Raw genomic sequence first — 24652 nt, 5'->3', positions numbered from 1 at the left:
CGTATCTCAACGAATGTCGCGCGGATTTAATTTCTTTCCCTTCCTCCTTTCTCCACCTGTCTTCCCGGTGAAATCCTGTCGACCGTCGACACAGTTTCACCGTGTACGCGATTATACGCTTTCGGGAAGATTTATTCGCGCGATCGCGATCGTTGAATCGCATCGACTCGACTCCACTCGACCGTTTACTCTCGTCGCTTTGCAATCCGAAGAATAATTTTGGAACAGAATGGCAGAAAGGTACATATATCATTTGCATACGCGTAACTATGCAAATACGAGACTATTCTGCGGAGAAACAGATTAATTATCTAGGATGCCGTTGAAAGCAGTGAGTATCCGTTTTTGCGAAAGACTTCGCCTCTGTCTTGCCCGACCGACGATTACGATCGTACCTACTTCATCCAGGATTAACCGATTAGACGCGAAATTAACGTGTCCTTGGGGTTTCGGGTCTCACGATCGTTATACCATTCCCTTCGAACAGACGTTCCATCGAAGACGAACGGTTACCGTTGTAACGAGAGATCGTTACGGCAAGTTGGCTTTCGCGCGCACATATCCAATCGATTAATCTTACTCGCGAAAAGACCATGAAACATGCTTCAAGTAAATATCGAAACGTAATTTCGGCTTCTACGTAACAATTGCTCGGACGAATGAGACGAATTCTTGGCGGCTAAACAAATTGAACGCTCGGACGTAAGAGTAGGTTCGGGACAATATTAAAATTCATACTCGTCCAATATTACCGCGTAATGAATCTCCTTCGGGTGACGAATTTATCAAAGTCAACGACAAGGCCATTAGCTATGACCATCTACGGTGACCGGTTCGATAAAAACGCGTCATATGCGAATATCGCCGGTTGTTTTTACTCGTCTCTAGGAGGGATCCCGTGGCCGTCGATCGTCGTTGATCGGCCGAGCGGCAACGATTTCCGATCGTTTCGGGTATACATCGCGGAATCGACGGTAGTCGTTAGTTTTTTCTCCGATATCGAAAATTGAATTTCCCAGCTCGGATTATCGTCCCGTTATATTCGCAAATTGTTATCGCAAAATTAATCGACGTCCGTTCGATTCTGGCCAGCTAGAAGCCCGTCCACGCGTACCTATGATCCTTATAATTCACTTGGAATTCACCAGGGAATTCCGTTGGAAAATATCACGTTGATGTATGGCCCCGGCGGAAAATCACCGCTCGTAACGCTATGTGATCGTTGGTAACCACCAGCCGAACGCTGCTAAATCCTCTGGGAATTTGCGAATCGAATGCCTCGTATGGTGATCTATCGAACGATCCTGACGATCGATGGACACTCGCGTTTCGCGTTCTACTTTTGTTCGTCCTTATTGGCCCAACCGATCCGTACGCGCTTAACGATACCCGTGCAACTTGGTCAACCAATTGGTTCCAAACTTATGTACGTCGCCGTTGTGACATTACCTCGTGGGAAAGATGTAGCATTATATTCGTAAATGTACGCGGCGCGTCATAGATGGATGATCGATATGTATCTGTTTTCTTTTCGATACGACACACTTCTTGTTAACTGGTGTACGAGAAAAGGTAAAACGCGTTCGTCCGATCGAGCTCGAACCTTTGAACCAAGCGTCACGCTATGCTTCTGGCAAGGGACGCATCCCCGGGCGTCGAGACGCGTGTACTGACAGCGTCGAGCTAGCCGTCGAGCGAGTCGAGCGTCGGAACGCTCCGTCACGGAACGCTTGCCTCGCATAGCGCAGGTCCAGGACCTCCTGTCTTTCCTCTTCCCTCTTCCCTCTTTCCACTTTCCTCTTTCCCCCTTTTCGCTCTTTCTTTCCTCGGCCTCTTCCTCCTTCTTTCGCTCGCTCCGTCCACGCCACACCACGCACCACCCTTGGATATAATATTCAATTTATTATGTAGCTTTGATGCACGCGGAACGTCGTCGTCGAAGAGGGAAGAACGGGAAGCGGAGGTAGAGCGTGAGTGCACGGCCAGCGTGGTCCATGGGAAAATAAAGGGCGAGAGAGAAAAGCGGGATTTTTGGAAGAAATCGTTCGAGACTGAAACGGTATCGCGGCACGAGTTTGCCGCTCGTTGGTCGAAAAGCGTTCCGCGGTCCACGAAGCTTCGCGCTTTCTGACGTTCGATCGTTCGACAACCCGTAAGGGAGAAAAGAGTCTAAACGTTGATCGCGATGTCAAAGAGCGAAAAAAACCGTAATGGGGAGGAGGAGCCTCGGGATCGAAGCAACCGACACTATATTGTTCGCGCCTGCGCCCACTTCCGCTTTCGATACGTTCTTCCGAAATCGTATTTCGAAAGATTCCCCTGATCTCGATTACCAACCCCCTCTCCAATCGAGAACCGAACGTATAACCAAAAACTCTTGGGGTAGAATTTTTCCAGTGGACCGAGCGAAGTTGACTTTCCACGTCCCCAACTTATGAAATAACATTTATTTTGTACGAAATAACATTTATTTTGTTTTTATTTTGTATAAGCCAGGATTCCGTTAATGGCCAGCAAATATTAGTAGAAAAATAAGCGTTCACCGTCGGTTTTTCCGTTTCGTTTGTAACGCTACACCTTGCATGACCGAATACGTTCCGAGGAGCGGCAAACATCATATTTGCCAATCACCGGATGTTCTACGCCAAGGTAAACAATCTGGTTTTTAAAAATCGTGGAAATAGTAAACCGTGCTGTATAATCGACAAACCGTGTCTGGAGAACCGTGAAAGAGCAAATCGCGTTCGAGCGTAACGCGCTGTAACAGAATGTCGTTCATGATACGAAGTATCTCCGAGGAACAAGAGATCTGCTTCGTTACGAAAGCTGGTTGAATTCGATGCACGATGTACCGTTGGATTCGATGGCCACGTGGCCTCTCGTCGAGCGTTCTCCCGTGAGTGGAAAATTTACGAGCGAAGAACATTCGTGGAAAGTGCTCGACCCCACCCTCCAGGTCTTCAATTATGACAGTGAGAAAAAGTATACATTAAGGGGATTGCTCGGAGCAGCTGAAACAACTACATGCAAAGGGCGCAACAAAATTGCTGCTTAAGCTGCGCTAGGCGAAGATAAATGAAAAGGGTTTAGAACTTAGAGGGCTCCAGAAAGCGGAAAAACCGTCCTACCGACGTCTCGACGTCGCTAGACCTATGAAAAATTCCTGCACACGTCGAGACTACCGCGACACCTTCTTATTCTATTGATACGTTTATCGCAGGCAAATAAGCCATTAACAACGCGTCCACGAACAGAAATTGTCACGTTCGCGGAAACCAGCAATCACGTGTATGCATAGTGTACGTATACACTGTCATTGGTATCTACGTGGACGCTCCAACCGATTTATAGGAACAAAGGAATATTCAACTAACGCGCAAAAGTCAGCCGCGTATTTATCGTCTTCTTAGACAATCGACAAATCGTACATTTTAACTACCTGTTGAAGAACTGATCGACGGTGTATTAAAATTCGAAATGCGATTCCATCGATGTACGATATTTAATCGTTTCGTGACCACAAACGGGATACCTCGCTACTTCGAGATACGTACATCGTTTATGCGACACCATGAACGAAATATCTCGCTACCACAACGCCGATTGAGCAACACTACGGACGAAATATCCTGCGTCGCAATGTCGCTTATGCGACGCTATGGCCAACATATCTCGCGTGTCTTCATTAGAGTGTGAAATGTCTCGATCGAAAATTTAGGGTAAAAATTATAATATGCTTAATGGTAAATGGTATAAATAGTTATTAAAGGAGTTGCAGTCGGTTGTCGAACAGTTATCAACCAGTTATCAACGAATTATCAGCGATCTAATTAACGAGTCGTTAGCGATCCTATTTTACGACTTATACACTGTACGAGCATCTAAATATAAAATTATAATATTATATTAAGCAATAGGGTTCTAAAGATTACTTTTGACTCGAAAGTGGACACTGTGGCGCGTGTCGTGGCTCTGTTATCTTTTACTCTTTTATTTTGCCTGGCTATGTATACCAGCTGCTACATCTTTGTCTTAATAATCGTTAGAATAATCGACACAGCAACGTCTTTAGTCGATCGATCTAATGTTTGCAGATCAGCTGCCAGTTTGCAACGACGAATACACCTTAAGGTGTTGGGATACCGATCCGCCGTTCGATTTTACGGCGATACACGCGCGGACACCAAATACGCGTTAACTTTCAACGATTATCGAGGAAGCACAACGTATTTCGACCTACGGGTTATCGGTTACGAAATTCGATCGTTCTCAACTTTGGACACGCGAGGTGTTCCGATTTCGTCTCTCCACTTTGCTGCTTGTAAAATGATAGACGAAAAGGTTGTACGCTTAAATACACGAATTACTGTACGGTTGAACAAATCGTAAGCATAAATACGGGTAAAGGATCGGAAGCGAGAACTTAATAGATTCGTGTTTTAAAACGATGGAAATAGAACACCTTGTATATACGTAGGTCGGAGGGAAAAGCGATACAGGATGCAAATCGAGCAAACTTTTAGAGGTGCGGTAGCATGCGATATCGTAAATAAAATAAATTCCTGGCTCGTTTGAAATAGCTCGTTCGTTCTTTTTATAATCAAGGAACGTCCGGAAACGAGAGAGCTCATAAGCCGGCTTTCTAGGTCGATTCTACAAGCTGCCGCGTTCGACGAACTTAACGCAATCGTGTAATTATACCATAAACCGGTTGTTAATAGGAGTGGCGGGAAAAAAGCATAGGAATCAGCAGGATTCACGCACGCACGGTTCGACCGGTAAAATGAGATTTGTCCAATTAAATAATTTACAGTAACCACTAGGTACAATTAGCGAAATGACACGCGTTCCATCGGCACTCGTACAGCTACACGGATTTTCGAGATGTAATAGCCGTTTTGGATTTCGGCTAAATCGAATTATGCTTTGGCGCAATGCATCAGGGGAGAATTTACATCTGGATGCCATCCATTTTAGAAGACCGGTGTCCCCGGTCCACCCGCCGCGTTAACGGATTGTCGATGTTAATGTTTGCAAAAAGATCACGTTATGTTTCGGCCGTTTTGAGGCGCGTCATTAGTCCAGCTCGTTTCGTACTCGGCAATATTCTACGTTAGTCGTGCGCTAAATAATCTCGCGACACGCTTGCCGGTCCTATGCAGACGTTCCACTCGTTCAGATGCTTTTCAATTCTCATCGTTGATAATAAAATCGCTGGAGAAACGTTTCCATTCGATTATTATTATCCTTTTTCGAATTACCTTGCGTTCCGTCTCGTATTCTTCTCCTTTCTTCTCTCCTTTGTCTTTTCCTTCGTTTTCTTTTTTCTCTTTTTTTTCATTTTCAACGTCGGAGAAATGATTCGGAAAACCGACGCGATCTAAAAGCTCGGAGCTTAATGCTCGTAATCGTCGATAATATATCGGAGGCTGCATTATATCCGAGTTCAAATTATATCGGAGTAGCAGCCCCGGCAGAACTTGGGGAATAACGGTCGATAGAAATGCTCGAACAGTGATAAAGTAATAGTATATATCGGAAAGTATAGAGCTAGTTAAAACTTAGTGGCAGAAACTATTTGTGGTGTAATAGATATCGTTTTACCTTATGGCCAGCTATCTGCAAACTTTAACGTCGCTTCATTGTTAAGCTCGCCACTTGAAGAGACGAGCCAATAACGTTCGACGAAGCTTCGAATTTTCTTTTCCCTTCCATGTAGAACGTCCTTTGTACCCAGCATTGGTATAAAAAAAGCCCCGCGTTCGACGCATCCTCGCGTGAGCGTAAAACCCAACGGTTAATGCGATTATCGTCGAAAAAGCATCTCGTCGTAATCTGTCGTGGCGTTTAACTCGCTCGTTGTTACGCGAGAAGAGGAACGCGGCTTCGAAAAAACAGACCAGTTACGTTTGTATATAAATCGGAAGGGTAACAACGCGACCAGTCGCTTTCAAATTTTAAGACGTCGCGACTGTCCACGGTGCCAACCTGTCTAAACAGACGTAGGTTATCGTACGAAGCATCCGGTGGGTCGAGCATCGTTCATCCGTTTCTTCGGTGTATCTCGCCGGAAAATTCGTTTATCGTACGCGCGACGCACTAATGCCGCTAAAACTTTCATAGTAATGTTCGCGTGTGCGCGTGTATACCAACCGCGCACACAGAAGACAAACGTTTACGTACATTTCATAAAATACGTGACTGCGCGTATTTTCACCGGCTTATCTTTGCCACCACACGTGTCACGCTGTCCACTACGCGTACGCGTGTCAGTCTGTACGCCTACGCTCGATTCACGTGTGCGCGTGCGGAATATACAGCGGTATATAGGTTGTCTGTTAAATGGCGCGTTGCTCATCTACAGGGGTGGTTGCGAGTTAGTCGATCGGTTTCGTAGTTTCTTTGAAATGTCGAGCTCGATATTCGATTGGAACGGCGACGAGACGAAAGAAAAGTAGCGCTCTCGCAGACAAACTGTAACAAAGTACACGGAACGTTATTTATCAGCGATCAGGACCAACGATCAGACACTTTCGGGCCAACGAGTCCGAAACGATTCGGCGCAACCGCAGGGGTGCTAAGCGGAGTTTAAGCGGCTTGAGGTTACCGTAAACGCGACGAAACGCTCGACAAACAGCGAGCGTGTAAAACGCGTAGAACAAAGATGGAAATTTTTGGGTAAACCGAGAGAAAAACCGTAGGGTGAATAGATGCGCGCGTAAACATATGCGACACCGCGCGTCAACTTCTCTTCGTCCCGTTTAGAACGATACACACGTCGTCGTACGTCTTGCCGCGTTTCAGATTACACGTTGAACTAAGACCGATAGAAGGCGATCTGACGTGTTTACGGACATTGTCGGATGAATCCTCGGAAGTCGTAAAACGTACGAACATTCTCGCGTTTCCCTCCAGCCATTTTACGAGTAATTTCCCGCGAGTGTTGAGTTTCCTCAGACACGACAGACACGAAACTTGCCCTCGCGCTCTCACCCTTCCCATTGCAACGGCGCGGTGCCCTGTCTCGTTTTAAGAGACCGTCACTTGGTGAAACTCGACCGCGGAAAGCACCTTCCCCAACTGAATACTAATTAGTATTTCAATTTCGTTCGCATTAATATTAAACCGGACCGCAAAGGTGTTCTTCTTTGGCTCAGCCAAAAGAAGTACTAAAAACAAGCGAACGGTAAATCGACCGTTTTCATCGTTTTTAATGAATGCTCGCGACTCGCGCGTTTCACCTCAAAGCGCGCGCCGCAATCGCTTTGTTCTTGCTGTTTCCTACAAGCGAACCAACCGATCCGTATGTAACCCGAACAATTAAAATCTTTTATCCTCGCCTCGTCTTGCGAAATAATCTGCCATTAATCCGCCGACTCTAATTGTTCTCGGACGCGAAACCAGCTGCCTTTACAGCGAAGAATGCGCGCAAAGCTTCGCGCCAACCGCGTAAGAACCACGTAATGAATCTTTCGTACGGTCGCATGACTCGACTATCCAATTCGAATCGATACGCAAGGCTAATTAATGTAGGTAAATACGCGTGTAGGACGCGTTTAGACTCGCGCATACTGGATACGCGCGCGTTCATTTCCGGAAGTACGTGTTCGTAATCCCAGCGAGATCGATGATTTTAATCAAGAAAATGTCTCTCCGCATCATAGCTCGTGAGCAAATCTCTGGCGGTCACGTTTATTAAAAATAAAAATAACGCACAACGCGGTACCAGGGATAAAAAGAGAATAATGCATTCCAACGGCACTGGATTAATATTCGAAGACCCGTAACGCCGCGCCGCCGATCTGTTTCGAGCTGCTCTTAGCACCATCCAACCAGCCAACCAACCAGCCAGCCAGCCAGCCAACCAACCAACCAACCAACCAACCAACCTGACAGCCAGGCAGCCAGCCGGTTGTTCCGCTTTTTCTCCGATACCTATCAAGGTTATTGGTACACGAAAATTTCTTTCGATACGAGAACGAGAGACGAGAAATCCTTTAGGCGAGCGTCGTTTCATGCCGGCCCAGCGGGACCACGGAGTTGTCGCGCGTCGTTGTTTTCCTTCGCGCGATGCGATGCCGCGATATGCGATCACGCGACGCGTTCCCAATCGTAAAGTGAAATCCTTCGACGCCTCGCTGTGCTTACGACGTGTTTCGCTGCGAAATAATTTTCGTCCTTGTTAATTAAAAATTTCAATCACGTATATTAACGACAGGTTGCCAGCTCTCTCGCCTGCCTGCGATACATTCGACTCGCGCGTATAGTCTCGCTTGCGCGCGCTGCGTACTTTCACATTTCCTAGCACGTAATAACGTAGTTATCGTGGCTTAACAGCCGCCCGTGAATAGAGCTAACTACGTTAGTCTTCCAATAAGCAGGTTCGGTTTCTGAGGAAAGTTTCGGCCTGTAATTGCAACGGGTAACTTTATTGTATGTACCGGCGTCGTAGCAATCGTCCTCGGGTACAATCTATGAAATTCACTTGCGCGCAGCCAAAGCTCCGTAGATTAACATCGCCTGCAGTGTAGAACAGCAGAAACGACTACGTCGACGCCGACTGCGACGTTGACTCCGACGCCGAATCCAACGGTGACGCCGACGCCGACGCCAACGTCGAGGAGCACGACGACGCCCTGTGCAATGAGTTTGCAAGTATAACTTGGAAACCGACGTGGCAACGGTCTAAAGAGAATACACCAGGATATTCCGAGTGTCATCCGAGCATGTTCGTGTCACCGTGGAAAATGGAAAATCGGACCTTCCACAGACAGCCTAATGGAATCTCGTATTGTTTTCCCGCGAACAGCCGAACACATTTTTAGAATTCCGATTTTCATCAAGCCGTCCATCCGTGTCCGTGCTCGAATCTGTCACCAAGACGTTTCAGACAATTTTGTAATATCGTTCGTACGCTTTCTTCATCGTTGTATGTACTTGGAATAGAGATTGAATTAAAAGTCTCGCTGATCGAGGCGAAATCATATAAAACGGTTACGTGGAAGAGGAAACGCTCGCGACAGGGCATTGACTTTTAAAATAAAACGAAAGCCGACAGAATGCCTATGGGATGCTATATAAAGGTGTAAGATGCTAAAGGTGGCACTTAATGATATTTGCGCCCGGGTTACAGTTTATTACGACCGGGCTATTGCTGCCAGTTCCCTTAAATGCCGTTGAATGGTCGTCGCAAGAAAGCACCGAGTCGTACGGACGCGCCATTACCGCGACAGAGAAAAAATTAAAGAAAAGAGCCACTTAAGACTGGACGCATGAATCGCTGCCATTTACGAAATTGGTCAAGCTACTTGGTCGAGCGACTACACGTTTCGTTCGCGTGTCTTTCCTCCGACAGTGTCTCGTATCGGTGACCGGTACATGTAACACATAGCCGCATCATTGATCGAACGACACGTCCACCGATAAAGTATTCGATCTCCGACGCGTGAACCTACGATTATTTGAAAACCGTGAATTTCCATTTTGTCTGGTCGCTTAGTCGTTACGAGCGAACGAACGAACCACGATACGCTTGCTTGCACGGCCAACAGGGTGGGGGACAATTACACCGATCGGAGCGCATAAAAATGCATGAAGTCAGTGTGGAATTCCTAGAAATTCTGCGATGCAGCTCGACGTTACACAGGACCAACACAATGGATGCCGTTGAAGAGCGTAAAAGCGACTTTATACGGTTCTAAGCAACTGCGAACGTAGCTGTTATTTCAAGGCTCGATGGAATGGTTTCTTCTCGGATATTCGATTGGAAGAAATGGTTTCTGGGTCTATCGTTTACGCTATACTCGCGTCCATATGGAACTTCTTACAACGATATCGCGTCTCGCCAGCTTCGCTCTTACGTACCCGAGAAATAATACGATCTCGTTCGTCGACCTGATTCTCTAACGCGATATCAGTCTCTAATGGGCTTAGATCGAACAGATTTTCGCAATCGTATCGCAGAATCGCTTTGATTCTAAACATCGGTCATGTTCCGCGCTTCGTTTTAATAACGGAAATCGTGATCCGTCGAACGAAGCGAGAAGTTTATCGCTACAGAACTTATTTAAAGTAGCGAATATCAAGCGTTTAAAGAAATTGAAGAAATAGAAATAACTGATAAGCGGTAAGAACTTATTGGACGAGCTAACATCCATAGTAAGATCTATATACCGCGTATTAGTAGCAAGCAGTATCTGGTATCCATTTACGCTATTACGCGTATATACGTTTGGTTATTATTGTGTCGCGGTTGTGATGCATCAAGGAATGTCTCAGTTAGTGGTAGAGAGGAATTTCGAGGTAACGCGAGGTACATTTGGAAATTTGGCAGCGGTACCAAGGATCACTCTCTATATAGTATATAATATATATATATACAGGAAGATCTAACAATGGAATTGCCACGACAATTATTAGCCGTGAATATCAAGGCCGAGAAAATTACACAGTAGGAGATCCCTCGCCACGTCGCGTCGCGTCGAGTAATATGATCCTTTCGACAGAAGCAAGGAAGGAACCTCCGACCTCCTCTGCTTCCTCCTATCTCTCGATCCTTGTAACCTCGTTACTCGAACTCTCCGAAGATGAGGGACGAATGTTCCCAAAGCGCGATACGTCGCGACTGATACGTGACGACGCAGCTCGTACTTCTCGATAATTACAATTCGGTTGATAATTCACCGAAGACGCCAGCAGGAGGCCAGTTTTACCGATCTAATAACGCGATAGTTGTATCAACGCACGCACGTTTCCAGCTGTATTCGGCCAAGTTCGCTGTTATCTGCGCCTCTTGTAATTACATTTTGACATTTCGAAGACTACCGTATGGCATAATCTAATACGGTGTAATGCAATCAGGATGGCGCGCATCTTGCGCGGAAATCTCGCCTCGGGGAAGCATAGGCGACGATAATGGTGACTCGTTGCTCGAAATTTCCCTCCCTCGCCAGCCAACCTGTCTCCTCGCTAAATTAAAAGATACGCCTTTCGACGAAACAAGATTGCCGCGCGCTCTCTACGAATAAAACTACTGGATCGGGAAACTTTAGGCGCGAATCCGCGATGACGCCCCGCCGACAGGATCGAGCGTATCGAGGTAACGATCGAGCGATAAACCGTTTCCACGCACGTTAACGTATACGCGACACGAGATCTGAACCGTGATCTCGTCCGAAAGAAATCATTATTTGCGCTCAGCTCGGCGATAGAAAGCGTAAAGCGCGCGCGGGTGCCACCTTCGAACACGATTTCGCCGTTAGCCCCGAGAAATCGAGTCCGCCCCCGTGGTAATTTCACCAGTGGCTACCGAGAGTCGTGGGACCAAGAAAGAAAGTTGGAGTACGTTCGACGAGCGCGTAATGTATGCCGGATAATGCTCGTTCCTTTGCCGCTCGTTGCCCGAGACGCCTCTTGGCCAGCCAGCACACCCCCTTGCCAACCCTCTGCTCGCTTACCAGTCTCGCATTAATGCAAAGCGAGGACATGCAACGGAGGCACGACGTAGGCTACCCGAGGATGCTTCTTGCAAGAATAAGAGAACAGGATCGCTGGGGATGTCCCGGGATTCTGTCCTCTATCGATCTCTCGCGTATATAGACACTAACTTGTGCCCTCCGCAAGCCGTGCTATGTATCTGCCATATACATATACCAATCTCTCCGTCCCTATCCATTCTCCTCCTTCGCGTCTCTTTTTCTTCCTCGTTCGCTCTCCCCTTCGTGTCCTCTCCGTCTCACGCTCTCTCGTTCATTCTCAATCGTTTCTTCCTCCTCTTTATCTTCCTTTCTCTTCCACCCTCTGTTCGCGGCTCTCCGCCTCCTCGTCTTTGCGTCCTCGTCTCTCTTCTCGTCTCGAATCAAACCCGTCTCTATTCGTCTCGATCGCTCTCCTCGTTTCTCCTCGTCCTGCGCGTCCTAGCGTCGGTCCAGCTGTCCCTCGTTCTCGCTTTCTCGCTCTTTCTTCCTCTGTTTCCTCCCCTTTTGGTTTCCTCCCCGTCCTCCCCCTCGCGCTATAGCTTCTCGCTCGGATCCTCTCTTTCTCTCCCGCGGCGAATTCCTGGCGTGCATACACATAGAACCCGAACGTGTACCACCGAGTGTCTCTCTCCGTTTGCATTCGCAGCGGAAGCAAGAGGGATGGAATTGGTCCGCGCGCATAACCACGCTTAGCACCGAAGAATGTGTTATGTATACATAAACGACGCGTAGAACGGACAGGAATGTCTTTGTGTTTACTGCGTTATTGAGAGATGTGACACGCTTCCGGAAGTCCATCAGACGATGGCGGTCGTTATCGAAAATCAGCGGTCGCGAAAGATTCGCCCGTACGTCACCATTGGCACGGACGAATTACGTTTCCCATGCTTAATCCTCTTCAACCGCGTCCATTAGCGTGACTTTAACGTAACCATCAAAAGGAGACGTTATTACAGAAAGTATGCTAGTCGTAACCTTTGCTATTATCTTTACGGGCTATTAAAGTTTTAACTATTGTTTGTAACGTTAAAAAATACAAGAGGGTCGTTTATAAATTCGTTCGTACGCGTTTCACGTTCATGATTCAGATCGAAATTAAGATTTCAAAATTCCAATTTAAAGGCTCGTTTTCAAGATAACGTTCGAATATAGAGCGTAACGAAGAACGTAATCGTTTCGAACGTTGACAGTCCCGGGTGGTTTAATTAGGGCGAAAAAATTTGAACACGTACCAACATCGAAAGCGAATATTGACGCTACAAAATGGATTCGCTGGTGACGCGTACAAAGAGGTTACACAATTATCTCGGAAAGTCCACAAAGTTTCCCGTTGTCTCCGATGGAAACTTGTAGCAAAGCTGCCGCGTTCACCAGGGACCAGCTTATACCACAGTCACGTCACCAGTAATACGACGCAAAGTCGGTCCGAAGCCGCGAACTCGCCATCGAAGAATATCAACCGGTCCTGCGAAACACGTAATCCCGCGCAAGATTTAACGTTTATCTCTTTGACGATAGTTAAAACAATGGATTTTCTTTACGTTACATGTACGATCGCGATCTCATCGATGAGCGGCAATTTTAATCGGCCGCCGATTCACCTTACGACAGATTAGACGTTTAGTGCGCTCTTCTAATTATCGAATTAACCGCTAGTTGAAGTGAATGGGAAAGCTTCGGAAATCCACCGCGACGAAAATACCTCGTAATTAGGAGCGAGTCGAGTAGAACGAGTAGTATGGGACGGAATTGATCCGGCCTTACGAGCGACTATCACGTGAAAGGCCACTCGTTCGCCGGCTATAGGTCGAAGCAAAGAGTGGGGAATGGAGATTTTCTCCGTTGACACGACGATTTGTACGAGCAACAGGCAACTTTCATTAAGCCTTTTCGAGCCGCTACCTTCCTCTCCTATCTGTCTTCCTTTCTCTGTTATCTCTGCCTTCCCTTTTTCCTTTTCCCTTTCTCTCTCGATCGTATTCTCTTTGGCTCTATCGCGTAGTCCCCTCACCACGTGTCGAAACGAGCCGCATAATCGGGGTTTGTAATACAGGCTGGCTCAAAAATGCATCAACGTGTTCTAAAACAAGACATGGACGAACAAAAGCTTGGAAAATGCTCGCTCCGAAGGTAACGCGTTTCACGATAAAGGCCGTGATTGCTTGTTTTTGTTCGATCGTGCAACACGTTCCTCGGGGCAAAAATATCTTCAAAACGCGAGAACACTTCGGATATTAGATTTTTCCAACATTTTGTATCGTGGTTCCTCCGTGTAAATTATCGTTGCTGGTGGATCGGCGACGTATCGTTAACGTCGATGGTCGTTTCAGGTTTTGGAACGACCTATACACACCGAAGGATCACGTTCGCGTTTGTCCCTCTGCGACAAAATGCGTTTACATGTGTAGCGAGTGCTCGGGTCATCGGTGCGTCTGTATTGAGGCATTGTGAGCGGCAAGAGTTGCCGGAAGCGTATTGGACGCACGAGGATATCTCGTGCGCCTGAATCTCGTTAGCATTCTATCCTTTAATTCCGTTCCTAGTTTTCCCTTCTTTTCCTCTGTCGTAATTTCCATCGATCTCTATCGAACCATGTGCCTCTAATCGGCGAACACTCCCTTTCTATCAACCACTTCGAATGCTATCTTCCACGGCCGAGCATCTCTCTTCATTCAATTCCGCTTTTAATTCCTTTAGTTTTGCACGCCGTCCCACTCGCGCGTTAACAAACGCACGCTGCATAACGTTAACGGTAACACGAGCGAATTCGTTGTTTGTTAATGAACCGTAGCAGAATCGCGATAAGAGGGTTGCATATGCATGGCATGATTGACACTGACGTCGATTACCAGATGAATACTACTTTGATTCGCGATAGCAGCCCGCTCGATACTCCAGTAACGAATACTCTTCGATATTCCAGTCGGCGTTCGCGCGCACCAAATTTAAATACGTTCGATACTTTCCGACGGCCGGCCTTAACCAAATCGAATCGAACCAAACTGGCGCTTTATCGTACCACCGCGTATTGCGTAAATAGCCAACTAACATTACGAATCGGTGCTTGATTCACCGTGTTATCGATTTACTTATTCCGCCGCAAACGCTACCTTGTTTGCGTTGCGATGGCTCACGCCGTGGTCGGTGAAAGTTACAATATTTCTCCAAACGATGCGTATCGCGTCCGCGCTGCAGGATGCGATCGAGCCGATACACGTACAAATAAACGGGTGCTTTTATCGCGGAAAATTTTCCTCCGCCAGCAGCGTCAACGAGCGAGCCGGAAACTTGTTTCTCTTCGCGTGTACATAAATATGGAGGAAAGCGTAGTCGTGTATGCACCGGCATTCGGTACGTGCGAAAATGCCAACGCCGCGCCAACCGAACAAATCAGTCGCACCGGACTCTTGTCCCATAACGTCTCCCTCTCGTTGAAAACTTCCCTTGGAAACTTCTTCCCGTGGCCTACTCTTCTCTATCGTTCTCCGTTCTGCCCCTCCTCTTTTCTCTTTTCTCATCTTCCATTCTGTCTCCCACGCCTCCTTCTTTCGCGTTTCCTATATCGTCGTTCAATCGTATATACCAAAGTACGTATATATAGCAACTTAACGGTGCTTTTTTATCTGTTTTCCATCGACTGAAACGAGTCGGCCTCTCATGGTCTCGGATGGTCGATAGAGTCGTGGAACGTTGATCCCTTAAGCTGATGAGCCGCGTATCGAATAAAATCAGGGAGTTCGGTCGCGATCCTCGTGCAACATTTTAACGACACCGTGGATCTAGCGGAAGGAACGAGTGCAGCTCAGAGTAGGTCGTTTCACCGCGATCGTATAACGAATTATAATAGGGCACGAGAGTCGCGATCGAACGACCGCAAACAGCTGCGCGATCCTGCCACTCTTTCTACTCCACTCTATTCTTTTATTGTTACGAGAGAAAGATAAGCGTACACGTCGTGTACAAATATTCCGCAACGTCACAGAACATGCATGTAAAATTATACTACGGACGAGGCTTCTATCGTTTTATTATGGTAACGCCGGTACGCCTTCTTCGTATCATTACGTGCTTATTTCGCCGTCTTCTTTTTTTTTATTTCTTTTTCTTTCTTCTGATTTTAAACGACAGTTTCGCACACCTCGTTCCCGTACCTCGAAACGAGGTACGATTCTTTCGTTTTTCGATATGGAGTGTACGTTGACGCGTGAACTCTTATATACATTTACTTACCCTTTGCTCCACCATCGAACTATAATATTTAAGCTGCTGGTAGGTAGAGTCGACTGGCGAATGAGCGATAAATTTGAAGAGGAATGCGCAAATATACATGTATATATGATCTATACGTTCCCTGTCGTCTATGAGGTACCGAGAAAACAAACATTGATTCTCGGCTCCCTCCGACGAGATTCAATATTTGTATTTCCCCGATGAAAGTGTATCATCGCGCATCAATCAAGAAGAACAAACGCTTGCCAAAATGTACATCGTGCGATCTCGATCCTGTCGTTTACGAGCTTCCACTTTACGCGCCTTCCAGCCCGCTAATTCTTTTTACCCTCCGCCTATTTCTCTCGATAATTACAAAACAACCGCTTGTTAGCGCAACAAAACGTTGCCCAAACGAGTGTACTCGGAAGAACGGCGAAGAATTAACGACTCTCGTTCGAAGAAAAATTAGCTTTCCCGTGAAACGAATTATAAACTTCGCAAAAATCAATATTATTGACGGTAATTCCTATGCGAATAGTCGAAGAGAGAAACATCGATTTGTAGTCGATATCGCAATCGGCGCGGATCCGCGCAACCCATAATTTGCCTTCGGTAAAAAGAAAAGAAAGAAAATCGCGGACTTGTTCAACGTCCGAAACGTTGCAGATCGGGATACGACGTTTCGATCTTTGTTGAAAAAGCGTATCGCGGTTGCTCGATTATGTTACGAACGTTGTAGACGTTATAGACGTGCATCGGATTCCGTTCAGCTATTTCCTATTACCCTAGCGTCAGACCATCGTAAACGCGTAAGGAAATAACATTCTATATACGACGCATGGTACAACGCGCAAACGATGTTAGACATCTGGCTAATTGGCTTACATCGGTCAACCACGCGTTGATTCGACCAGTGAATCGATCCTGCTGGAAATCGGCGACACGGTCTGCAACACGGGTTTCAACGAACAGAAACGCCAAGTCCACGATAACATAGAATTACGGACAGCAGAAAATTCCAGACGTTCCGCATTTATCCGCAAATCTAATCGACGAAGAACGCACAGACGAGAAATCGAATTAATTTGATTTGTCGATGATCGAACTCCGTCAGACTCGTAATATCGTCAACATCCGAATTAAATGAAAACGAAGCGGCACAAAGAGAAAATACGAAAGGAGGGATTTAGCAGGGATGGAAATGGAGATAAATTAAGGCCAGAATCGCGATACAGTTCGAAGTTGCTGTAAATTGCTCGATCCGGAATATATCGTTAATTATATTCCAAGTAATTATCAACTTGTTGATTGTCGTTATTTCTCGATAAAACGGGATAAATGTTTACGCTATGTTTACGATATCGGGTAATTACGTTTCCACGGTTATACGACCTAATTGGAAATCGTTGGCTCGCGATGCCGTCGCCTTGCATCGTCTTGCGTCGTTCAAATATTTCCAATACCGTATGCAAACCACGCAACATGCCACGAAGAATACATTGCGATCGTTGAGTAACGAACTTTCGTGGTTGGTTGATAGAAAGTGAAACTGCGCGTAGCGTCGGCTCGTGATGCGGCGTTTAAGTAGGAAAACCGGCGACGAGAAATATTCGTGGAAACGTTTCAACGAGAAATTCAGACGTTATAAAACGCCGCCTGTATAGAGTTTCTCGTATAGTTTACGGGAATAAAGCTATCTATTGTAATACAGCGAAATTGAAACCAGGCGAGACGCCGGAATAAAATATAAAATATGAATCCGGCTTATTACTTTCCCGCTACTTGCATCCGCTATTATTACTGTCCCCGTTTCTAACGTCATAATCGTAGACGATCATTCCCTCTTGCACTTTTCTTCGCTCTTTTCATTTTTATATACCGCTCTCGATTCGTGACTCTTCGCTACGCGAACTAGTCTCGATCGCTGAACAGCGTAAATTCGTTCCATAGCCAGTAATACATATTGCTCGCTTGCGAACTCGAACCGAGCGAAAACGTGTCTTCGTGGAAAAGCGATTCTATTCTGTATTTTGGAAAACAAACTTTATTGCGGTATATAATACGATTGTCTCGGTGTGTATAAAATACTCCTTATGTGTGTAACGCTATGTTAACGATCAACGATAGTAAACGTGTTCATTAAGGAAGATGAACAGGTGTTGGATATAACGCGTGCTGTAAGAACTCGGTGTGAATACGATCGTACCTTTCTCTAACGTACGGAATAAAACAATTGAACGATGGTTTAAACGGCTATTGTAGGCAGATCGCCGCTTTCCTGCTTTCCGTACTTTATCTTTTCTTTTTTTATCGACGTATCCACCATCCCAGTTTTCCCTTCAGCTGCTTCCATTATCCCAACGTCTTACGAAACTCCGGCATATTGCTGCACTATCTTCGACCACTCCTTTGGATAGGTCCGTTGAATGTGTGAAAGGACCTTCTTGATCTGTCGTGTTTCCTCGGGGCTACATTGCGGGCAGGAGCCTCTCAAAACCAGTGGTGCTAAACCTGGATAACAACGCCTGGGTTAAATCGAATTCTGCTGGTAACTTTATAGAAATTTATCGGCAAAGTCTCCGAGGAAACACACGGCTCTCGAAATACGGATATAAATCCAACCTAAGCAATTCGATGACTCGCCGTTCGGAACAACGTGAACTTTCCTATAAAATGGATTTAATTCCGCTCAACATTAACGTATCCATTGAATCGAAGAAAATACCTATCACCGCGATCCCTCCCCACTACTCGCGACATCTTTCTTTTTTTTTTTTTTTTAATCCACGCGATCTATTGAAAATTCCGCACCATGTTTCGTTCCGGACAATCGCGAAACCTTGATTACGCAAGAGACAAGACGTCATGAGTCGTGCGTGCCTGCCGCCCCTTCGCCCGATGGATATATACGCCCAACGAACACGTACTTTTCAAACGTCTTCCTACAGGATCACAAGGAGCTTCGCCCAACGCGCACTTGAGTTGTCTCCTCAAGTAACGTTGGTCGCTCAGGGCCATATTTAGTTGCTCGTCGGAGACTCGAGATCTTGCAGTCTGTCCTTCTTCCGATTCTGCCATAACAGCGTAAACGAGGAAGGCGCAGGCGACCAGCAGCAGCTGAAACATAGTTGGAGATAGTTAAGTGGTGCACACGGGGCTCTAAGTAAATAGACGTTACGGGAACTATCTTTAAAAGGTCGAGGCACTTTCCGCACATCTGGGCACGAAGCAATTAAGGAAATTCACGGTTAACGAGATTGAGTGGCGCCTATCCGATACGACGAGATAATGATACAATTCCAAGTTTCTAGATCGATCGATGTCGTTTATTTAATTGGTACACATCGAGTCGCGTCGCGGAACGAAAGAGAGGAATCCAAAGTTCCCATGACTCGTTGAAAGCAGGAAATTGAACTGGAATATAATAAAAGGATAGGTAACGGATAGATCGAGCCAACGAGGACGAAGCGAATTGGCGGATGTTACCGCGGTAAAGGTCGGAACACACGAGTATACCTACGGTGGAATAGCGAAAGGGGATAAGGAAAGGCTAGCTGCAGACTACGACTATACGCTGCCCTGGCGAAGCACGCCAAAGCTAACATAGCTAAACAAGCAGTAACCACCGTGAGTAACGAAGGCATGCGCGTACCTACGACTTTCGTTTGTTTGCTTCCGTTGGTCTGCCGACTCACCCCGGCTCCTATCAACACGCTTCCGTGTTTCGTTGCATCTCCACATTGTGTACGGCGACTGACTAACGAGTTGCCTTTTAAATTACTTCGTTCGCCTTCGTTCGCCGTTTTCAAGCGAACGGTGTGTTCGGTAACGATATCGACTCGAACGATAATACTATTTGCTTCGTCCACGTAGCACGTGAGTTTGCCTTCGCGCGGAAGAACAGAGAGGAAAATTGTTCTCACCGTAATCCGGATTCTTTCTTGCGAAAGAAATAAAATAGTAGACGAAGTGGTCAAAGAAGTAGGTAATTCATTAATCTCTCGCCACAGGACCAGTCTATCCTCTGAGACTGTACGGTCCCATTTAAAACAGGAACGAAGTAAGAACTGGAACGAAGATAAAGCTTTGTGATCCGGTATTTTGTAGACTACGTAAATAGTCCGAGGGTAATTAATCTTTCCAACATAGTTTGTTATAAATTTCGTCGAAGAATTGTACCCTGACTTATTTATATCATATTTTATTTATTTCAAACTATCGGTTATTTAAAACAAATGTTATCGTATCGTAATGGTAAAATAATAATTCTTACACTTATTAACAAACTTCTAAATTATATTATAGATTGCATTCTGCCAAAAATAAGCAACTTCTCCGATATTCTTCAGCGGTAACAGATATACGTATGCGTATGTAAAGTTCTCCGAAATAGTCACCATAGACACCATAAACGATTCGATCGTTCCGAGTGCATGCCATGCGTCATATTTGCGCAATCTTTTTTAGAAACGATCTTATTGTTAGCTTTGCTGCCGAATCGTCCGATTGCTTGTCCATGTGAAAAGTATGGAGCTAGTCGGTGAAAGAGGAAGAGAAACGTAAAAAATATTTCCGATTAGATCGCAGCTGCTTGACAGATGAATATACTTTGGCAGTATATTCGGCATCCTATGCCCGACACACCTTCTCTTTTTTTCATTCTTTTGACACCGGCCGTGACGAATATTTCAAAGTTCGATTTTATTTTCGTCGCGCTGTACCTCTCGACTGCATGCACCTCCCTTGACGATCAACCTCGTTTTTAAACAACTCGCATCACAATCCAGAACACGCGGTCCTTCTCTTCTTTCCTTTTTGTTTCCCTCTTCGGTGTCGTTTTCTACTTTTTCCAATTACCCTCTCCCACCTCTTATCCTAAATTACTAGCGAATTTCGAGAATAGATTTCAAAATTGACGTGAATCGCACGATTTTTCTTCCATTTGTACATCTTCAACGGTAATCGCTCATAGACCTGTGTATATTTCCTTTTTGAATCAATCCCGACTCGCGCAAGTATTTCGCATTTATTTCCTTCTAAATTACATTTACGCTTTGTATTAATTCTATCAAACTATATTAACCACTTTGCCTTTCCTAGTTTTCCATCGTTGGGAAATTTCTCGCTGCAGAGGCAAGATTAAGGAAATAACGAAATAATCGTTACCAACGTACACGATTCTTCGTTCCAATTGCTTTGCTAGAAATTTCATTAAAACGTTAGTTTATTCGTTTAAACGAGAGTGAGATTCAGACGCAAGAATTTAAGAAACGCACAACGGGATTAGGTGAATTTGATTATCGCGTAGAGGTAAGACGCCTTTCAGTCTTCTCCCTTTATCGCTATAAAATAAAATATTCAGCGATATCATTGGTGATAACGAACAGTCGACAACTTGCCAAAAGTTAAATCTTAAGGCTCGATCGGCCAACTTCGTGACTTTTCATTGGTTTCCCCTATCCGCTATAATCGGCTGAATACTTGAACAGGATCAGCGGTGAGTTTCGATTTTCCTATAGGCGTGCTAATAATCGCGACGGTTCGGTAAATCACCACGTCGCTGTATATACATGGTCAGGGATGATTTGTGGATTGGATGCCGGCTCTGGTACGTGCACGCAAACCGCTTACTTCCGCAAATCGATGTGGATTATAAGAATTATTGGCCGCTCTAAATGGCAAATGGGTGTGATATAGATTTTATTGCTGTCACGTCGGCTGTAACGATAGTAACCATAACGTTGTGGGTTATTACGTCCGAGCTAGACGATGCTGACGATTCCTCTCGTCCATGCATTCCATGTAGATCCTACGTATGGCCCGTTAATTGTCGTCACAGTCTATGAATGATAATTCACCGCTTAAACGGGGGATGCCTGGAAAACTCGTGCCATTTGTAGCCGTAATATTCCGTCGTAGTTATCGGTGTACGGAAGCGCGCGAGCACGCGACTTTGCAAACCCCGTGCACGATAAATAATAATTTATTGTTCATATACGACTGGCCGAAATGCCGTGCTGTTTCAGTTATTAAATTAATTTACAATCGCCTAGTTGTCGACTGGCATCCGATGGACAACGATTACACGACTCTGTGACTGCCGTTCGATATCGACGATGCGCCGAATGAATCGTAATTCGCCGTACGGAGGAGAATGCCGGCCAGTGTAAATATCGAATTGTAGCGAATTAACGGGTGCCATCCTCCACTATTGAACGGGAATTCCTCGCGAACACACGCAACGGGTGTAATGGAATTTCTCAATTCTCTTCCAAGCTTTCGAACAACGCGCAATACGATTTAGTTAGGACGATCGAGTTTTAAGTAGAACTAAACGACGAAGGAACCCTTTCCGTCGGTTTGTTATTCCGTGCAGTTGCCGTTTCCATGCCATTGTTCGTGAACGTACGATTGCCACACGCATAAGTTATAACGTTGCGACGCCTTCGATAAATGGATTTCGATTGGATCGCTGCGAAGCTGAGCTACGTGCCGGAACTTAATCATGTTTTTCCCGATTGACGGACCAAGAAAATATCAGGATCGATATGTTCGTCGTTTATCATCTTGCTCGATTTTTCGTTCGCTTCTTTTTCAATCGGAGGAAATAAACACGTTACAGCTGTTTTCAGATTGCATGGAAATATATCGCGAAAGAAACGAATGAATACGCGCGCGCACTTAGCCGATATCCTCTTTCCGACGAAATAACTGGAAACTCGTTGCCTCTTGACGTTTATTGGCTCTTTAATATCGCAAGGATTTCCACTGTTCGGCTCCGTCAGAGCCAGTCGCGAATTTTTTCCGAGAGCTCTTATCGTCCCGCGAAACGCGTATATACGTTAATCCAAACGGCACACGGTTCTGCGCTCTAGAAAACTGCTTTCTGTATCACGATACGCGTGTGCAGTGGCACTTTCGATTCGCATCACGGAAATCTATCTAACGCGACGGTCGTTGCGACTGCTTTGTCTCGGATAACGTTTGTTCGTTTCGGCGAGAATAGCAATAGAGCTGTTTAAAAAAGCAAAACAGAAGTTCGATACGAGAAAGCAAACTTACGTGACCGATATAAAATATCGATGCGAAACAACGTGCAATCGTAACCGATAAAGCGAGATTCTGGCAAGAGGGATTACCGCGGTAATGGACCATTTAGGCAGAGCGCGATCGGTATTCTCCGTACGTAGGCTTGATCGGGAAAAGTTAGAGGTACGTGACTTCGAAAACAGCGATAGCCCGTCTCGTCTTCTAAATATTCAAGATAGAGAAAGGCACGATCGGTGACGATATCGAGTTCGCCAGTCGCGTACAGAGGCAACCACCCCTATGGGAGCATGGAGCGGATCCCGTGACGACGGGAATAGGGAGAGAAAGACAGCGGGAAACAGAGAGAGCCCCTCCGGATACTGCGAAACTTTAAATCACCGGGCGTACGTGTACATAGGGTGCGCGTGTATCTACCTGTTGCACGTTCGTCACTCACTCACCTTGATTGTCGAAGCCATGTCGGGACTCGTTGGTGCGCGATAGATTTCCTGATATCGCGCTCCTTTTCGAATCACGTGACGCGAAGATAAACGCTAGATCGAAGAAACGAAGAGGAGCCGTGTGCGCAACCGGCGGCTGTTCGGTGTAAGCTAGAGAAAGGAAATAAAACCGAGAATAAAGGCTTACGATCGGCCACTTGGCTTACGATGTCCTTTCACCACGAAATCTCGGAACGCACTGGCCCGAATGTACCGTCCGTAGCCTTTCCTCCCCTTCTTCTCCCGATAAATACGAAAGTGTGTGTAGCGGCCGACGACGTGATGATATATACCGGTAGTTCTCCGTCTCCGGACACCTCTCTGTGTACCAGACGGTTACGAAGTAGGGGAAGCTGAGACGTGCGTGAGTGTGCGCCGTACAAGTTGCACTTTTCTCCCCTTCGTTCTCGCTCTTGCACTTTGCTCGTTAAACTTCTTCCGAGCCGCTGCGCTTTCTTTGCTCGGCCGTTCGAATCGCGTCACTCCGCGCGCCACTTTACTCGCGTCTCTACGTGTCCGCTTTCCGACGCTTTCTTCCCAAACGTTTAACCTGTTTCTCGACCTTCTTCGCGTTCACGCGCCTTCCTATCTCGTGGAAAAACCCAAATTCCCACGTGCTTGCTTTCTTTAAACTTGACGCCTTCCCTATAGTATTCGTCATCTTTCACGCGCAATGTTTCCAACAACGTCTACCAGCGTTGCACCACGACCGACCTAGATCATCCGTGCAGATTTATGGATTTAGTTTAATCTAGAAACTTGCATAGGCGACGACCCGCGTAACCGTCTGTTCTCCCAGGTCGTATATTTTTATTTTCATCTCCGCTATTAATTACCCGAGGTATCCTCGTCGAGGAAAACCCATATCGATCATGCCGCTCGTTAAAACCGGTTGCATCAGCGCTGTAACTAAATATTCTTTCAGTGTCCTCACTCGTTTACTTCTTCCAGGAGGAAGGCTTCGATCACCGCGACGTCGATAATTTCCGGCGGACCATGCTTATTTCTGATTTCCAAACGATGCAAGTTGGATAACGTTTACGCTGTTTACCGGCCGGAGATCGGGCCCGGTGTACTCTTGAAACGATCGAACCTTCGTTTTTCTAGTAAAATCGGGAGAACGAAGTCGCGAACGACAGGAGAAAAGAGAAATTCCGATAAAGCCGCGGATTTAACGGACGATCGAGCCGGCGCGTCGCCGCGCACCGCGATCGTACGCGTGTGTGCGCGCCTGTCCACGATGATAACAGTCGGCGAATTGGTGTGAAAAAAATGGAGTAAAGAGAATAGCAGGCTGATCTGCCGTAAAATACGATTAAGCTGTTCACCGAAGGTAGACGGTCGGAGGGAGAAGGAGAGCGTAACGAGAAACTGGCGCTGAACGAAGAGAACGCGGATCAACGAAAGTCCGACGCGTTATCGAAACGAAGCGAT

General features: G+C 46.1%; 2 protein-coding genes across 5 annotated transcripts in view; both read right to left on the bottom strand.

Annotated features, from left to right (window-relative positions):
* Positions 1–5625, bottom strand: part of LOC100644475 (lachesin) — a 40110-nt gene extending 34485 nt beyond the window's left edge. The window contains exon 1 of one of the 4 annotated variants that reach the window (XM_048414483.1): positions 5605–5625. The gene's annotated coding sequence lies outside the window, so the exon portion shown is untranslated. Of the gene's footprint in view, positions 1–1114; positions 1410–1449; positions 1690–5604 lie in introns of those variants that run through there. The other 3 variants (XM_048414481.1, XM_012318002.3, XM_048414482.1) reach the window with 3 other exon arrangements.
* A 12092-nt stretch (positions 5626–17717) lies between these two features.
* On the bottom strand, positions 17718–23491 carry LOC100651396 (allergen Tha p 1). Its single transcript, XM_003393670.4, has 3 exons — positions 23180–23491; positions 18617–18806; positions 17718–18200 (listed from the first exon to the last, which is right to left on the bottom strand). The coding sequence occupies exons 1-3, from the start codon at positions 23195–23197 to the stop codon at positions 18055–18057; spliced, it is 354 nt and encodes a 117-aa protein (XP_003393718.1). The 5' UTR covers positions 23198–23491; the 3' UTR covers positions 17718–18054.
* Positions 23492–24652: the final 1161 nt, after the last annotated feature.

This window comes from Bombus terrestris, chromosome 2, assembly GCF_910591885.1.
Source record: "Bombus terrestris chromosome 2, iyBomTerr1.2, whole genome shotgun sequence".
Lineage (NCBI taxonomy): Eukaryota > Metazoa > Arthropoda > Insecta > Hymenoptera > Apidae > Bombus > Bombus terrestris.
This window is presented reverse-complemented; position numbering and strand designations above follow the sequence as displayed.

What these genes read in the sequence shown, in the direction of transcription:
- LOC100651396 (XM_003393670.4), bottom strand. An exon ending in TGTAGGAAGACGTTTGAAAA is followed by an intron (nt 18,201 to 18,616) that starts GTACGTGTTCGT and finishes GTTGTTATCCAG; the next exon opens with GTTTAGCACCACTGGTTTTG.